The sequence below is a fragment of the Thamnophis elegans genome, chromosome Z (assembly GCF_009769535.1).
Source record: "Thamnophis elegans isolate rThaEle1 chromosome Z, rThaEle1.pri, whole genome shotgun sequence".
In the NCBI taxonomy this organism is placed as follows: domain Eukaryota; kingdom Metazoa; phylum Chordata; class Lepidosauria; order Squamata; family Colubridae; genus Thamnophis; species Thamnophis elegans.
The window spans coordinates 20,467,967-20,486,756 of record NC_045558.1 but is presented as its reverse complement, the minus strand read 5'-3'; the positions used below and the strand labels follow the sequence as shown (position 1 = coordinate 20,486,756).

Here is an 18,790-nt window from a genome sequence, read left to right as displayed (position 1 = left end):
AATATTTTGGTGAAAATTAGGCCCCTGTTTCCCTTGGTTACTTTAAGGAGAGGTTATTAGGCTCTTATAAGTTATAGACATATAACTTATATGCCTATAACTTATGTAGTCAAATACTATATTTTGGATATTGTTAAAATTAATGATTTGTTGCAGTAGTATATTTCACTAAAAATTCAACACTTGTATGGATGTGATAATGAAATAGTAATACATTGTCATGAGGTATTATGAAAATAACATTACATAAAGAAACATTATATAAGAGCAACACATAGAGTTTAATGATGGTAATTGAGACTGCAGTGTTGCTAAGTGACATGGTCATAAAGCATATCATGACTACAGTTCTTAGTAACAATCAATTCCAGCACTCCTCATTGCCAGGGCGAGAATTGTTGCTGTTAAGTACTAGGCTTAATAATATGTTGTTAAGCCCCAGGCAGTTTGCAAGCAGGCTAAGAGGTAGGTGTCTATTACCAGACAGGGGAGAATGCATGGGGGACCCTCAAGGCATTTCACAAGTGCATCAGGGCAGGGATAGGGAAGAATGCAAGCAACTTATCAGATCACTTGCAATCTTGCCTGCCGGTTTCCATTCACTGACAATTATGTGAGTGGGGCACTGCAATCATCATAAGCATGAGTCAGTTGCCAAACATCTGGATCACAATCTTCAAAGACCAGTCATAGATGCCACTCATAGATGCCAGTGTTGTAACTTCAAACAGCTGAAAAGGTCACCATTAAGTAAGAACTACCTGTGGTAAATTACTTGAAACATACTTTAAGGTGGTGCAGGGGTTAAAATGCAGTACTGCAGGCTAGCTCTGCTGACTGCCAGCTGACTGCAATTTGGCATTTCAAATCTCACCGCCTCAAATCTTCCATCCTTCTGAGGTGAGTAAAACGAGAACCCAGATTGTTGGGGACAATATGCTGACTCTATAAACCACTTAGAGAGGACTGTAAAGCACTGTAAAGCGGTATATAAGTCTAAGTTCTATTGCTATAGCTTATGTAGATAAACTTTTCAAAAGAAAAATTTTCTTAATATTTTTCTTAACCTAATATCTTTTCCCACTATTGATTTAAATACTATTCATCCATTCAGCAGAAAATTATATAGACATGACATTTGCGTTCCCCACAACTGAAATCTCTTCTGGTTCCCTAGCTTTGATTCTAAATCACTGTAGAATGGAGCTGTTCTAACAGGCAAAATAGGATTTGGGCTCTTTAGTTTTGTTGTCCTTGCATTTAAACACCTTATTAGCCATTCATAAAAACATCTGCCTATCCAGGCATTGCAGCAGGAACTAGAGTAGGTTCATCACCATGCCCTATGAGGCAGGAGTTTTGCCCCAACTATATCTTGCTAAGTAACATGTTAAGTCAATTTTGACCATTGGTAATAATGCCAATAGCACTTAGACTTATATACCACTTTATAGTGCTTTATAGCCCTCTCCAAGCAGTTTACAGAGTCAGCATATTGCCCCCAACAATCTGGGTCCTCATTTTACTGACTTTGGAAGGACAGAAAGCTAAGTCAACCTTGAGCCTATGAGATTCAAACTGCTGGCAGTGAACATAATTAGCCTGCAATACTGCATTCTAACCACTGTGCCACCACAGTGCTTCAATAAGGAGGAGCTTATGGTTTTTCTTCACAACAGCTTGAAAGTGTGACAGTAGTTCAAATCAATGTGTCCAGCTGTTAGAGAAGAAATACAGAGTAGAGAATGGTATAAGACAGTGACGTGCAGTGAGGTTTATGGCTGGTAAGGCACTGATACAGTGGTGGGTTTCAAAGTTTCCTTCATTCTTTTTCTTCTCCCTCCCCCTCCTTCCTCTCTCTCTCCCTCCCTCTCCCCTTCCCTCTCTCACTCACTCACTCTCAAATAAACACAAACACAGAAGTTGGATTGGATATATTTTCCAATGGCTTGAAAGCAGCTCCTCTGCCATACCCCCACCCCCACCCCTTTCCCCTCCACCATTGCAAATGCAGCCTGCTGTCTGGGTGGAAAATGCCTGAAACGCAATAAAGCCCACCCACCCACTCACCTCCTGCTTGCAGGCTGGGGTGAGAGAAGAGGCAGAGAAGCCAGAGGGGAGCCAATCCGAGCCTTTGATTGCAGGCCATGCCTTTTCAAACTTTTAATCAGTGAAGCTGGACTTATATAGTTTTATCTAGTGTGTGTGTGTGTGTCTATGTGTTTGAAAAGGCAATGTGGCTCTGCCTGCAATCAAACTACACTTGGGGAGGGATCTACACTTGAGGATGAAGTTTGAATTCCTCCCCCTTCCTCCGACCCACACGTACCTTTTCCAGCTGTTTCAGAGAGGATTTCAACTCTGCTCTTGCCTGTTATGATGAAAATTAAAAAAAATGTAAAAGGAAAAAGGCAAGAACTGAGGTCAGGCTGAGCTAGTTGCTGCCAGAGTCACCGTGGATGACTCTACTTAACTGTTTTAAAAAGCCTCTAAAAAGCACCCTCTACAGGAGGAGGCAGGAGAACGATGTGCTTCACCTATGTCAGGAATTTTTCGGCTTTTAATCCTTGCTTAACTCTGCTTGAGTGATCATAAAACGCCTAAAGTCAGACTAGATGAGGCACGTCGTTCCCCTGCTTCCTCCTGTAGAGGGTGCTTTTTTAGAGGCTTTTTTAAACAGTTAAGCAGAGTCATCCACGGTGACTCTGGCAGCAACTAGCTCAGCTTGACCTTTTACATTTTTTTTTCTTTTCATGACGACAGTGGTGAGGCTCTGCCTCCCCTGCCTCCCCTGACTGCACGTCCGTGGTATAAGAAGTTGACCAGGTAGTTATTCAGCTGTCATCACTCCTGCAGACATAGACTATCTCTAATTTTGCTATTTGAAGATTGTTTTATGCTTTTAAACAGAATTAAATGACAGGAATCTGTGCAGCATAGATAGATACGTTTTACCATCACTTAGTCCTGACTAGAGGTGAACTGATGAAAATAAAAAGCCAATTTTGAAATAGAATGACTGTAATAATGATCAACAAAATAATACTTTGTTATTCTCATTCAGGCACACCAGATGCATTTTCACAGCTACTTACATGCCCTTACTGTGATAGAGGGTATAAACGCTTTACCTCTCTGAAAGAACACATAAAATATCGCCATGAAAAAAATGAAGATAACTTTAGTTGTTCCTTATGCAGTTACACATTTGCATACAGAACACAACTTGAACGCCATATGACATCACATAAATCAGGAAGAGATCAAGTGAGTAATGAATTCCGCGCTCATTCTGTTCCATATTAGTAATTGCTTTAGATGGATTTCATGTTTGTTTGAATTTGAATCTGACTTTGTGCATAAATGTTTTTCCTTGCAGTATTTTATGCTTCATGCACAGGTTTTTCAGTCAGTATTATACTAACTTTTTCAGCTCTCAAGCTTTGTAAATATTCCCCTTGCTTTCTGTAAATCTGTATTCTACAATTGATCATTTTCATCCAAGATTTGCTTTAGGCAAAAAAAAATTTTTTTTACTATTGTGTGATTTATGCCAGTTAATCAATTAGCATTAAAGATCTGGAAACATTCCAGTACTTCTTGTGATCTAAACTGTTTGAACAGTTTCCAACAAAATCTCTTTCTGTCCTCATTCCCCCATTTTCTTTTATTTATCCTCTATTTACTTCTGTACTTGAAATAGTTATCGCTGCTATTATGATGCTAAAATAACCATCAAAATCTTGTCCAACTTCTTATCCAAAAGGAAAAAGACCTCCTAACAGTTGAAACAAATAATGCTCATATTATGTTGACCTCTTGATTGAGGTCCAGCCCCCCTTTGATTTGGTGCATGTTGTGTTTTCTTCTTAATCTTGTTGTATTTTATTGTTTTAATCCTTTTTTAACATTTTTCATTTCTGTAAGCCGCCCGGAGTCCTCCGGGATTGGGCGGCCTATAAATTCAATAAATGAATGAAATGAAATGAAATGTTGTAATGAGACTAGTAAAGGATCCTCAGCGCTAGAATAATTAATTTAAATTAAGTAACATCCTTACTATTTGCAACATTACAAAGAATGCTAAATTTTGTAGTGCTGTAGTGCCTTCTACCTCTTTGTCTGTGATAATACTATAAATCCAGTTGCAGAAAATGTTGTCACTGCTCGACATGAAACAAGGAATAAAACATTTGAATATGTAGTGTTTCAGAGTAAGACTCTAAAAATGTATGAGCACATTTGTCAAAGCATTTAGATTATAAAATTTGGCACTATACCCCAAAACTTCCTTTTTTCCATTGGATCAGTGACTTGCTTTATTTGAATTCTTTTCATGCAAATTTTCAGGGAATATTTCTCTAGCATAAAACAAGACAAATCTGTATTTTGGTACTTCCCATAACTTTAAATATTACATTTTGTATTTACTTATTGATGAAATATTTTGGAACAATTATTTCATTTTCCATTTTAAGTATTGATAAATTTTAGAAGTTAGAAGTTTACACTCTGTAAAGCTGAAATGATATGTTCTACTTCATACACTGAAAACTGCAAGATAAGAATAATTAGATTATAATGGCCCATAATATTTCTTGTAATTATAAGCATAGAATTTCAGACCTCCTGTTAGAGAAGTCCAATCGTTTATATGTATTTAATAGTTGTTCCAAACTATTAGGTTTTTGAAGGGAAATGTACCCTAAAGAGGCTTGCCTCTTAAAATATGGTGGAATATAAACAGGTAAAATTTTAAGCAGATATCAGTATATATAAATTTATATAATCTGAATAATGTATATTGTTTCTATAATGATATGTTAACCGAGCATTACATGCATATGGCATGGCTTTCTCCATACTGGTGGGGGATAGGTATGGAAAGGGCAAGAAAGTAGCAAAGTGGCTGATGATTTAGTGACATCTTTGTCACTTTCAGTTGGCTTGCTGGCTGTATAGGTTAGTTCAGAGTTCAAGGGGAATTATAGTCCATAAATGGAACTGATCCAAAATATTGGTATGAAGGTTTTTATAAAGGCACCTGTGGTAGTGATTGTTGATTTGGAAGCCTTGACTTGCTCTCAGCCATAGAGATCATATGATAAAAACTAAGGGTGCTATAGATGTCTTATTATAACCAATCGCCATAAAAATAGTTTCAGCATTTCTGTGGAATAGATTTTCTGATCTGGTCTTTCTAGAGCATGGTGTCAAACTCATGGCATCATATTACTGTCACGTGATATATCGCGATGTTTTTCCTCTTTGTGAAACTGGGGTGGGTGTGGCCTGCGTATGATGCATCTGGCCTGCAGGCCACCAGTTTGACACCCCTGAACTAGAGTAGCTGAAACTCATTGAGGATACAGATCTGTAATAAAGCCAGTGCATGACTCAGATCTGATCCAAGGCAATAGTCCAGGCTGTAGTCATCCAAACTCTCACTAGGATCCTTTTGGACTATAGGGTGCCTCTAGCCATTAACCAGTATTTGTCTGTCCAAATGGTTAGGCTGTGACTCTGCTCACTTCCCACCATACAGTTATGCTCCAAGATAAAATCACTTCCAAAAACCACATTTGTATGCATTTACCATTAACCTTGTTTCTCCTTCATTACTGTAGCCCTCACTACACTGCCCCATTTATTCCAATGAATCCTACACCCCACTCTTCCTATACTACTTTCTACAGTCTGCAAAACTTTATTCCATATTCCTCTATTTGCTTTCCTGCTCCAATGTCATACTTATTTTTTCCTAAATTCCCCGCTTCAGTGTTCCTTATTCATTATAGCAATAGCAATAGCAATAGCAGTTAGACTCATATACCGCTTCATAAAGCTTTCAGCCTTCTCTAAGCGGTTTACAGAGTCAGCATATTGCCCCCAACAACAATCCGGGTCCTCATTTTACCCACCTCAGAAGGATGGAAGGCTGAGTCAACCCTGAGCCGGTGAGATTTGAACAGCCAAACTGCAGAACTGCAGTCAGCTGAAGTAGCAATAATAGCAATAACAGTAGACTTATATACCGCTTCATAGGGCTTTCAGCCCTCTCTAAGCGGTTTACAGAGTCAGCATATTGCCCCCAACAACAATCCGGGTCCTCATTTTACCCACCTCGGAAGGATGGAAGGCTGAGTCAACCCTGAGCCGGTGAGATTTGAACCGCTGAACTGCTGATCTAGCAGTCAGCCTGCAGTGCTGCATTTAACCACCGCGCCACCTTGGCTCAAGTAGCCTGCAGTGCTGCATTTAACCACTGTGCCACCTCGGCACTGTGCCACCACAGCCTCCCCTTGAGTATCTGAACCTTGACTTCCAAATTCCAGCCTCATCCTCAAAATGACAACTATCACTGATCCAACATACCTTCATTTCTTTCACACCAGTCTCCAAAGCCTCTGTGTTCCTGTTTCATTTCATTGCTTCATGTTCTTCTTCTGCCTTACTATATCCTTGCCACTGACCACTAGCCCCAATATCCAAATTTGTATACAAATCCTACATTGGTGGGATTCATTTTTTTTTTTACTATTGGTTCTGTGGGCGTGGCTTGGTGGGCATGGCAGGGGAAGGATACTGCAAAAATCCCCATTCCCTCCCCACTCCAGGGGAAGGATACTTTAAAATATCTATTCCCAACCCACTCCAGTGGAAGGAAACTGCAAAATCCTCATTCCCTCCCGATCAGCTGGGACTCGGGAGCCAGAGAATAGATGGAGGTGGGGTCAGTCAGAGGTGGTATTTACCAGTTCTCCAAACTATTCAAAATTCTAAACTCTGAAATCCTAGCCAGGATTGGAAGAAGCAAATGCCCAGCTTCATATGTAGAATTATTCAATATATGATCCATAGTTTGAAATATCAAATGGATTGACAAGTTTCATTCAGAAGAACAACTAATCATTTAACATGTTATATTAATTTGAACTTCTACAAAATATTAACTAGATTAACTTAATTTATCTGCAAAATAAAAGTAACTACTGTAACCAACTCTTACTTATCCATATTTCCCTTTATGAACACAATCTGTTTCTGAATACTGACATGAATTGAGCAGCTTTTATTAATGTAGTACTCCATTACTTTCTTCTGTTCCACAAATAGATTTTTTTAATATAACCTGCAGTTGGAATGTAATTAATTGTCATACACTGGAAAATAAAACTGCATCCAATGCATAGACAGAATTTCATGCAGTCCTTCATTCTAAATACAATCAGACCATAAAAATGCCTATTTGATCCCTGGGGATCTTTGAATTTGGAGAAATGCTAAGTTTATTGATTCAGATAATGATGAACTATTGAGCTGGAAAGCCACTTGATGCATGGTTGTTGTTATTTTCTTCAGACACTAAGAATCAAGATGGTTTATGGAATAATTCTTAGAATACAATGAATTTAGTTAAATATAGTCCAATATATGTTTAAAGAAATGTCTTGAAGCATAAGATAAGTACATTTTCACATGATAATAAAAAGTATGTTTAATATCAATATTTATATTCATATGCGTCAGTCAGTACACATATGAATATGGGGGACATAATAAATCCATTCTGAAACTGAATATTAATGGTAGACATTTCAGCCTTACTTGTCAAAGCCTGTTGAAAAATCATTTTAAATATTCTATGGAAGATAAATTAGGAAAGCTCTTGCTCAATAGCTGTAATCAATCAACTGTTGCTAATTTTGAAAAGACATTTATTCATCTGTACACCCTAGTACACTTTCTAATACGTCATGTTAATCTGTACCCCAGAATGTCTAGAACAAGGTAAGAATTATGTAGAACTTAAGTCAGACAATCCAAAAATGGCAAATAATAAAAGATTTAGTAATATTATTACCAATATACATATCTAGTGAATTGAGAGAGCAAGCTAAGATCTGTAAAACCAATTTGCACTATAGAATCTGTTTTATTTCAAGAACTGCAATCTAGGCTGGGAGAGTTGTTCTCACATACATTGTGTTTTGGGGAAATCTTGGTTTTAATGGAGCAGCTTCTGAATGGGGGGCTAAGATCATCCTCTTGAAAAAGTAGTTTGTTTCTTTTTCCCTTAAAAAAAAGTTCAATGTTTCTGTGATGTACCACAGATTTCAACTAATGAGGTAGTGGTCTCAATTCTGGTTCTGGCTAAGGGATTGGTATTTAATCTCCTGGTAAATCAGTGGCAGACAGAACTTTTCACAAGTGAAGTAGCTGATGGCAACTTCTCTAGTCAACTTGCCCCACAAGCTTGGGGGGCTAGGGTAGGTGTCGGCAGGGTAGGTGTGGTCACCTCAATATCACTCATATCGGGATTCATGTTGTGACCCAAATGCTCTTCCAGTGAAAACGAGATCCTCAGCTCCGTTTCGGCTACGATGGCCTCCAGCAACCCTCTGCCAGCGAAAATGGAGCATGGGAGAGTCACACACAGACCTACCAACTCCATTTTCGCTGCGAGAGGCACTGTGGGCCAGTCCTTTGCTGTTTCCAGGGCTAACAAGACATCAAACTACTAGATTCCCTATAAGCCGGTTTGTTTCTGATCACTATTGCCTGCAAGTCTTTCTTTCATTTATGACATAAGGGGAGTTTAGCCTCATCAGTGTAATGGGTAATACTTTATGTAATAGGTTTTTTAAAAAACCTTTTCTATGTGATTTTCCCATTTCCTGCAGCAGAAAGGAAGGTCACAAAAACCTACATTCTACATATTTCAGAAAAGTTATTTTTAAAATTACAGCAATTATAGTAACTATAAAATTATAGTAATTTTATTTTAATGTTGTTTAGGAATATTGATTATTAAACTTTGAATTGTGCTAACTTTTGAAATAAGATTTATTTGGAGAATAATTTGTAACTGAGTATATTTGTGACTGGACCATCTTCTCTAGAACAGTCGGATGGTGCAGATGCATAAAGGAATTCAAGGCCAAGAGTAAGAACAAGAAGCATGTAAATGGAAAAATCAATTCCAATAATTAAAAATAATGTTTCTATAATATTTATACTGTTTCTTTATTCAGATTCTTTATTGATAACAGAATGCCTTACGGAATTTCGATTGTTACTCTGCATGAAATTCAGATAGAGGATTAAGTGATTTTTGTGGCTTGTTTATCTAATATGGCTCACTTGCTTTCCTTGTCCTTTTTTCACAAGCAATATCCTCAATCATCTAATGATTTTTTTCTCTGTTAAAATTCACTGTATTTTATTATAAATAAGAGATTTCTCACACGTACAAACTTCATCATTCCTGATTCGTCTTCTGATTAATTTTCATATTTTGTCTGACAGAGACATGTGACACAATCTAGTGGTAATCGAAAATTCAAGTGCACTGAATGTGGAAAAGCTTTCAAATATAAACATCACTTAAAGGAACACTTAAGAATCCACAGTGGTAAATATCCTGGTATTTTGTTTTTCACAGTATATATTTTTAACTGATGTGCCATAGCATAAATGTTGTATGTTTTCAATATGATTTTTCAATGAATAGTTAAAATAACATTGTATAAATATAATTAAATAGGCAGCAGTTAGTTTTCAAATAATATTGAAATAGTTTAATCTTATCACTTTATGGATTAAGCTTATTGCTTTTACATTTAATAATTTAATTGAATCAAAATATATTGTCTATGCACGGGCTATCTTATATTTCCTCTGTAATCTGCTTCAAGAATAGTTATATTAATTCACAGAAATTTCATATACACCAGTTTGTTTACCTTCTTGTCTAAATGATTAGAATTACTCCATGTATATGCATTTACATGATGTAAAATGCCTTGACATAATTTTCCTTCCAATGAGTTATTTGCCTCCAGCACAGATTGAGCACTATGTCTGCTTTATATCATTCGTCTTCGATATTACCATTTAAAATGTTTTGACATATGTGTTGTTTACGATACTATATTAGTAGTTCATTTGAACTACTGGCATTCAAAAAGCCAGTGAATAAACTATTGTTTTTGAAAGCATTTTATGCAATGTACATATTGAATAAACGCAAGAAACAGAGATCCTTTGCAGAAAAATTGGGAATATTTTCGTTATCATTGGAAAGAAGACGAACTGTGAGTTGTAAATACCATTCCTTTTAGAGTTGTGTTACATCCATCACAAAGTTTGAATTGCATATCAATCAAGTTACATTAATTCTATATCTGGAAATCCGAAGGTATTGCTATATAGGTATCAGGAAGATTCTTTCCCCATCTGGAATGCATCTTTTATTCATAGAACTATTTAAGTATTGATTTTGTAAATCCATCCTATAACTCTAAGTAACATTTCTGCATTATAATATTTCTTTTTTTATATATGTATGTATCCAGGAGAGAAGCCATATGAATGCCCAAACTGCAAGAAACGTTTTTCCCATTCTGGTTCCTACAGCTCCCATATAAGCAGTAAGAAATGTATTGGAATGGTGCCTGTGAATGGCCGAGCACGATCAGGGATCAAGACATCTCAGTGCTCTTCTCCTTCTCTTTCTGCATCCCCGGGTAGCCCAACAAGACCACAAGTACGACAAAAGATAGAAAATAAACCCTTACAAGAACAACTCCCTGTAAACCAAATTAAAACTGAACCTGTGGATTATGAATTCAAACCTATAGTAGTTGCATCAGGAATCAACTGTTCAGCCCCTTTGCAAAATGGGGTATTTAGTGGTGGTAGCCAATTGCAGGCAACCAGTTCTACTCAGGGCGTGGTGCAAGCTGTTGTTTTGCCAACTGTTGGTCTGGTATCTCCAATAAGCATCAACTTAAGTGACATTCAAAATGTACTTAAAGTTGCAGTCGATGGTAATGTGATAAGGCAAGTATTGGAGAATAGTCACACCAATCTTACATCCAAAGAACAAGAAACAATCAACACTGCACCCTTACAACAAGCTGGACATTCCCTTATTTCAGCTATCAGTCTTCCTTTGGTTGATCAAGATGGGACAACCAAAATTATTATTAATTACAGTTTGGAGCAACCTAGCCCTCTTCAGGTTATACCACAGAATCTGAAAAAAGAAACCTCTGCCCCAAATAACAACTGCAAAACTGAGAAACTACCAGAAGATCTCAGAGTGAAGTCTGAAAAAGAAAAAAGTTTTGAAAGAGAAACCAATGATAGCACTTGCCTTTTTCATGATGACTGTCCAGAGAAACCTAATGCACTTCAAGAATCAAAGCACTATGATGTCAAAAATTCCACTCAACCGTCTCAGCTCAGTGGTGCAGAAGTTGAAAAATCTGAATCCTCTGCTTTATCAGAAGCAGGGGAGGCTAACCCATCTCCTGGTCAACCTCCTTTAAAAAACCTTTTATCCCTCCTTAAAGCCTATTATGCATTAAATGCACAACCAAGCTCAGATGAGCTCTCCAAAATTGCTGATTCAGTCAATTTGCCATTGGATGTTGTTAAAAAGTGGTTTGAAAAAATGCAAGCTGGCCAGATTTCTTTACCAGTATCTGGCCAGTCTTCCCCTGAACCTGATAAATTAAAAACCTCTGTTAATAATGATGACCACATTGGATCTACAGCTGAAAATGAACAGGATAGCCAATCTAATGCTGTAAGTCCTCTTAAAACCAATAAACCACAGACTATATCAACAGGATCAGCTCATAATGGCTCTCAGCATAACACACCATCCCCGTCACCCCTTAACCTTTCTTCATCTAGAAATGCACAGGGTTTCTTGTACCTTAACGAGAGTGCCCAGGAAGAGCCACAAATAGAACCTCTTGACCTTTCATTACCAAAGCAACATGGAGAATCATTGGAACGATCCACTAGTGTTTACCAGAACAGTGCATATTCTGTTCAGGAAGAACCTTTGAACTTAACTTGTGCAAAAAAAGAACCACAAAAAGACAGCAGTATTACAGACTCTGAACCAGTTGTAAATGTAATCCCACCAAGTGCCAATCCCATTAATATTACTATCCCTACAGTTACTGCCCAGCTACCTACAATTGTTGCCATTGCTGACCAGAACAGTGTTCCATGCTTAAGAGCTCTTGCTGCTAATAAGCAAACAATTCTTATCCCCCAGGTAGCTTATACTTATTCAACCACAGTTAACCCTACAGTTCAAGAAACACCAAAACAGATGCAGGCCAACGGAAATCAGGTACCTAAATATATACCCATTTATATCTGAATGTTTTAGCTTATTAGCAATGTTATAAAAAGAATACTAGACCAGATATAGAAAATGTAATCTTAGTTTTGCTAATATATGCTACTATCATGTGGCTGATAAGAGTTCAAAACAATTTTTTACTTCCTGTGTAAGTACTTTGTGCTGAATAATGTATAAAGATTCTTTTATATCACTTCCTGGATGTTCTTTAGTTATATCACATAGCCTACAACCAAAAGTGGACAGCTCAAATCAAAACTTCGTGATTGATGCTGCCATTGTTTCGGTTTTCTCTATGAACCTGGCTAAACTGTGATGTTTAATAGTGTAAGACACATGTCTAGCATGCATTCTTACATTATAATATATTTCTGAAAAGATATAACTAAAATTTTGAAGAGACAGGCTATGGTTTTTGAATCTGAAAGCGATGGACATGTTCATACTATGTCAAATATTTCGGAAGATGGATATTTATCAAAAGTATTGCTTATTTGGCCTATTGGAATAAATGATTGAAAAATGTTTCCATTTGAATAGTTGCAGGATATTCACTTTTTGGGTATCGTAATAATCCGTTAGTTGATTTTTTTTTGTCTACATAGAGTTCTGTTCTTCATCTTCCCCTTTGTTGTTCTCTGCTTCAGTTGTTATATGCATCATGTATTTCCCTTTAATAGTTTTCAGCACGCCTCATTATTGAACATTAAAAGTATTCCTGAAGTTTTCACAGTAGGTATAGCATTCTGACTTTATCCACAACATTGATGTGGCAAGATGATTGGTAAGATGTGCCTTAGACATCTCAATATGGAGTAAGTTGGTGAAGTCTCCATTAATATGCCTTCCCTTCCCCCCTCCCCCCGGTCTCCTTTTAGACCGACTTATGGGTACCGTTAAGCTGTTGCTTACATTAAACCTCTATAGCCTGGTGAGAAATCTATGGCCTTTCAAATGCTGAGAACTAAATTGGCTTGCTATCTCAGATCAATGGAAATTTTGGTCCACCTGTTTCTCCAATCTATTCTGCTGTATAAAAAGAAAGCAGACATAGTATATACCAGGAGTGTCAAACTCAAGGTCCTGGGGCCATATCTGGCCTATGGGGTGCTCAGATTTGGCACGCGGGACTGCCCTGGAAACAGTGAAGGACTAGCCCATGGTGCCTCTGCCAGCAGAAACAGAGCTCGGGAGAGCTGCATGCTTTGTTTTCACTGGCAGAGGATTGCAGGAGACCGTCCTAGCTGAAAACAGAGCTCAGGAGCCCGTTTTCAGTGCACTCAGGTCACCACAGGTGTCCCAGATATATCAAGCTGGCCACGCCCATCCTGGCCATGCCCACTCGGCCCCCCGAGGTCAAACACAACTCTGACACAGCTCTCAGTGAAATTGAGTTTGACACCCTGGTCTATACAGAAGCCACCCCAGAAGACTCTTGTTTTGCTGAAAGGCAAAAAGAGAGGTATCTATTTCGATATAATGGTTTGATGTGGAGTAATAGTTAGTAATCTTACAAACTCTTGGCCTTTTCTATATACATGAAGCTGTTGACTCTTGTTCTTCATGTATACATGTGAAACATTCCTAATGACTTTATATTTCACGTTGCACTGATTGGGGAATTCTTAATGTCATAGCGAAATTACTCAGATTTTCCACCCATCCAGACATAGTGCAACTGTAATTATGTAATTGATACAAATCTAAATGTAAACTTAATTACTAAGGAAAATTCACTTTGTAAATTGCTGTGGTCATATTATTTTAAAAACTGTTATGAAGTTCTTTTTTAAGCTTGTTGATATTGTTAGAACAGAGCAAACAATCAAAATTGGTTCTGGAAAAAGTAAGTAGCATGGGAGCTAAGCAAACTGTGTGTTGGAAGGCCACAAAGATGTTTGATTTAGATAAAGTTCTTTAAACCATCTTATTCAGATGAAGTTCTATTGTGCAGCAGCACTAGCATTACTCTTACTTTGGTATGCATTGTTGGGCACAAATTTGAACATAATTGCACATATTGGGAGGGATTATTACCATTTATCACCATGATATTTGTCAATAGTTGTCTAAAGGGGAATTACTAAATGAGGACTGCCTGTCATACTAGTGATCTTTATAGCATAAATATTATGAATGTTTACAAAATACTAATGAAACTGCCCTCAGCATTTTTTTTTCTTACAAAAGCTTTATTTTAAACTAGCATTCCCTAGCTTAAGCAACATCTATTGGGCTAGTCTTGAACATAAATATTTCTTATTCTAAGATGCATATATTCATGGACTTCCAGCTATTAACAGAACAGTATTTATGGTTATGTCATAGTTGAGATAAAATTACTTAACAAAGTGCAGTAAACATTGATTCTGCTTTTTATTGCATAGCCTATTACAAATATTATATTTTAACACTGTCCCGTGGTTTTTTAGGATGAAAGACAAGACACTAGCTCAGAAGGAATATCAAATGTAGATGATCAAAACGATTCTGATTCTACACCACCGAAGAAGAAGATGAGAAAAACAGAAAATGGAATGTATGCATGTGATTTGTGTGACAAAATATTCCAGAAGAGTAGCTCACTTTTAAGACATAAATATGAACATACAGGTATGAAGTTACCACAATTTTTAATTCGGGACTTTACCAGATACACATTGGTACTGATCATAGATTCAGAGGATTGCAAGGACATTTTCCTTGCTAGTATGAAACATTTTTGAAAAATGGAACAAGTTATAACTAATTCATTAATTTAAATTATACTTCAGAGATAGAATATTATAAATACTTTCTCCATTAAGGAGGCTAAAACAGAGGAAGTAACTTTGAAGCTGTTGTACATAATTGAAATGTGATTGGGATATCCACATTGGTAGCTCACATGTCTGAGCCGTTCACATCTAGAGCAAGGAAAGAATTAGGAAAATGAAATAAAAATGTCAGAAGCAGCAAAAAAAAGTGAAAAAATAAGTTCTCGCTAATATAAACTTCTTTTTGTAAAAGATGGATCATGCACATCTCTAATTTATATTTGAATCCTGCACAGGAATAAAAGATGTAGTGTAATTTCCAGTTTCATATGATATAGTAGCATAGCTTTATCATTAGTTCCAAATAATTAGTTTATTTATGTATTTATTAATTTTTTATGCCACCCATTTCCCCTATCAGGTAACTCTATGCGGCTTAGAGATAACTAAAAAGACAAACAAAAAAATAATTAAAATATTAAAACCATGCACATTAAAAATTTAAAACTATATGAAAAACCAGAGTGAGAAGGGCAGCATGGGGCTGAAGTGTATGCCAATATTAATTATAAAAGGTTATTTGTCAGCTATTCATACATGGAATACTTAATTTACTAAGTCTGTAGACTTGTCTGAAAACAGAGTCAATAACTTGCTAACAGTTGTCTCATTTTACGAATTAATATCTTCCATCATTATTATTATTTCCTCACCACTAAGATGCTATAAAATGCCATTAATTTTCCATTTAAAAACCCATAACTTTTTTCCTTAGGAATTATATATCTGTTTATATAACATATGCACCATCACAGATCCTTATTTAGAACTTTTGGAAAACTTAAGAGCCTGCAAACCTATGATACTATGATAGTTCCAACTCCTACTTACATTCTATAAGAACAAATCCAACAATTCTCACTCTCTCTTGATGCTTGTGATGAGAAATCAGTAATGTGCCTCTTGTAATGGTTATTGAGAATGGTACCCCATTTTTGACTTCTGATGAACTAATTTTTGTTTGAGATTCCCTTAAGAAAATCCAGCAGTACTGGTGCAATGAGCAAGTCCACATTCAAGCAAAATATACTCCAGGGAAATAATTTCATTTTTATATTTTCAGGTAAAAGACCTCATGAGTGCGGAATCTGCAAAAAGGCATTTAAACATAAGCATCATTTAATTGAACATATGCGACTGCACTCTGGAGAGAAGCCCTATCAATGTGACAAATGTGGCAAACGCTTTTCTCACTCGGGGTCTTACTCTCAGCACATGAATCATCGCTACTCCTATTGTAAAAGGGAAGCTGAGGAACGTGACAGCACAGAACTAGAAGGAGCCGCACAGGAGCACCTAGGGAATGAGAATGCAGAAGCAGGAGCTTCTCCCTCACAGCTTGACTTTGATGAGAGAGAAAGCTTGACAAGAGAGGAGGAAGACAGTGAAAAAGAGGAAGAAGATGAAGACAAAGAGATGGAGGAAAAAGAAAAAGAATGTGGAAAATTACAAGAGGAGGAGGAGGAAGAAGAGGAAGAAGAGGAGGAGGAGGAGGAAGAAGAGGAAGAAATAACTGAAGAAAGCATGAAGGGCAAAGAAGCCGTAGATGAAGGAAACAGTATTAAACCAGAAGTTATATTAAAAGAGGAGCTAATGTCCGAGGCAGCAACAAGTAAAGTTTAACTGATAAGATTTTGTACACAGAGAAAGAATCTCAATTAATAATGAAAGTTGTTCTATACTCTACATGCTTTTTATGGAAGCACAGTAGTCTGTGCACTGTGATTCCTGTTCACTACTGTGTAACAAAAATTAAAAAAAAAAAAAACAGAAAATATAAATATATATATATATCCAGGTGTGCCTGAATCTCAAATCTCGTAATTTTTCACAGTTTTCAAATTTAGAAACAAGTTTGTGACCCGAAACAGATTGGAAGAAAATGATGACTTTGGAAGCAAATAGGTTAACATGTTACAGGAAACATTCGGTATGTGTTGGACATCAATTTGTTACCATCAGTATTCTTTTTTTTGTTTTGTTTTGTTTAATATTTTGATTGTACAATTGGGAGATATTTTATGTTCCTTTTTTTTCTATCAGTGAAACAATTTTGCTAATTCCGCTTCAGTATTTTATTATATGTTTAAAATGTGAGAATTTCTGCACTACAGACTTCCCTTAAGCAGAAAGATATGACACAGTTCCAAACAGTGTTTGACTACCTTTGTAAATTCAGCTTAGAAGGTAGCAGTTTATAACATTTAGATGTTGCTAGTAGAACATGTTCTCATTTAAAGTGTATTGTTAGCCTTAAGGGAGCAGCTGATAGAAGGACTGAAGTTTACTCATGTGGTTGAAAATATAGTTTGAAAAGAAAGATTGTGGTGGGTTTCTGATTGCAGGGACTAACAGTGTTAATACTGGTGAGGACAGCCAAGTTGTCAAAATCAGTGTTTGTAATTGTGTCTGGAGTGTGTAGTAAAAAATATGAAGGATATGACATGAAGCTTTGAATCTCTTTTGGCCTTATGCAAGACCCTGTGTGCTGTAAGTGCCATTTCTCAGTATTTTTAAAGGCTTTGACCAGCCTTTCTCCAATGTGTGGCCTACAATAACTAGCATTTGTTGATTTGTATTAAATTTCAGTAAATTAAATCATGGGACAAAAACAAACAAACAAACCCAGCCATCAGAGAAGTAAAAGCACTGGTACATTTCATAAAGTAATTCTTCACTCTTAGTTGTTGCTTTTTCATTACTTATCTGGATAATTTCTCTACAATAATTATGAAGGGAAATTTCTAATCTATTATATTGGCTCACTTTATTTCAGACAAATACATGATATATTATTGGGCTCATATGTTTCCAAATGTTAGTTATTCTGGACCCCATTTATTGACAATGTTAGCTGATTTAACCTATCAGTATTATTTTCTTTCTTTTAGTTATAGATCTGTGCAACATTTTGTACTGTATGTTTTCAAATCTGGCAGTATTAATACCCTTCTTACTGACATATGTACCCTTTAGGTTTAGAAAACTTTTATATTTATGTGTCTTATTTTTATATTTCTTTATTTATTACACAGTAGTGTATAATACAGTAGTTTGTATTAATACAATAATATATTTTAGTATGAAAATTTGGAAAGTTGATAAGATTTAAAGTAGAGAGGCAATTGGTTCTCTTGCATTGAGATTTGATTTAACAGTGTTATGTTAACATTTATACTTGCCTTGGACTGTAGAAGAGAAGAATTAAAATGGGAATGTATCAATTTACAATTGCAATCAATTCATTTCACCTTTTCCCAGTTTTTACTATAAAGCTCTTAAATTTTGAAATTCACTGTATGACTAAATAGCATGATGCTCTGCAGTTTTATTAACCTTACCATAAAACACTCATTTCTTTAAGGAAACCGAACTAGAGTAATCTTCTAAACAGTGTGGGAACAATGTTTAACATTTCTGTGCCAATTTGTTCCTGTATTCATATATGTGAGTTACAAATCTGAAGCTTCATTTTTTTAAGTTCCTTGTTATATCATGGTCATTTTCTAGTTTTTTACCAGACTCCCCATCTCACAATAAAAAGCATCAATAAGCCTGCTTTACTGTCATTATTGTGGTAATGAAGTTTATCTTTTGATATATTTCTATGGGATATTGCTGAGGTTTTATCCAAACAATAATCACCAACTCCTTTCCCCTTTACTGCTCTCAAAGTACTCTCCTGCCTGACCTAGGAGCTACCATGGCTATAGAGAAGATGTCCTGAGAGAAAAACATTAGGTTTTCTTCCTAATGAGAACATTTTCACTGAGTTCCACAAAAGTTAGTCAAGTGATGACGTGGT

At 36.4% G+C, this 18,790-nt stretch overlaps 1 protein-coding gene across 4 annotated transcripts in view; it reads left to right on the top strand.

Moving 5' to 3' along the window:
• The window catches only part of ZEB1 (zinc finger E-box binding homeobox 1), a 79,293-nt gene extending 60,750 nt beyond the window's left edge, over positions 1 to 18,543 (top strand). For all 4 annotated transcript variants that reach the window (XM_032234542.1, XM_032234541.1, XM_032234543.1 and 1 more), the window contains 5 exons: positions 3,065 to 3,267; positions 9,310 to 9,415; positions 10,359 to 12,157; positions 14,602 to 14,782; positions 16,049 to 18,543. In XM_032234542.1, coding sequence (XP_032090433.1) covers positions 3,065 to 3,267; positions 9,310 to 9,415; positions 10,359 to 12,157; positions 14,602 to 14,782; positions 16,049 to 16,608 — 2,849 coding nt within the window. In that variant the 3' untranslated portion in view covers positions 16,609 to 18,543. The remainder of the gene's footprint in view (positions 1 to 3,064; positions 3,268 to 9,309; positions 9,416 to 10,358; positions 12,158 to 14,601; positions 14,783 to 16,048) is intronic.
• Positions 18,544 to 18,790: the final 247 nt, after the last annotated feature.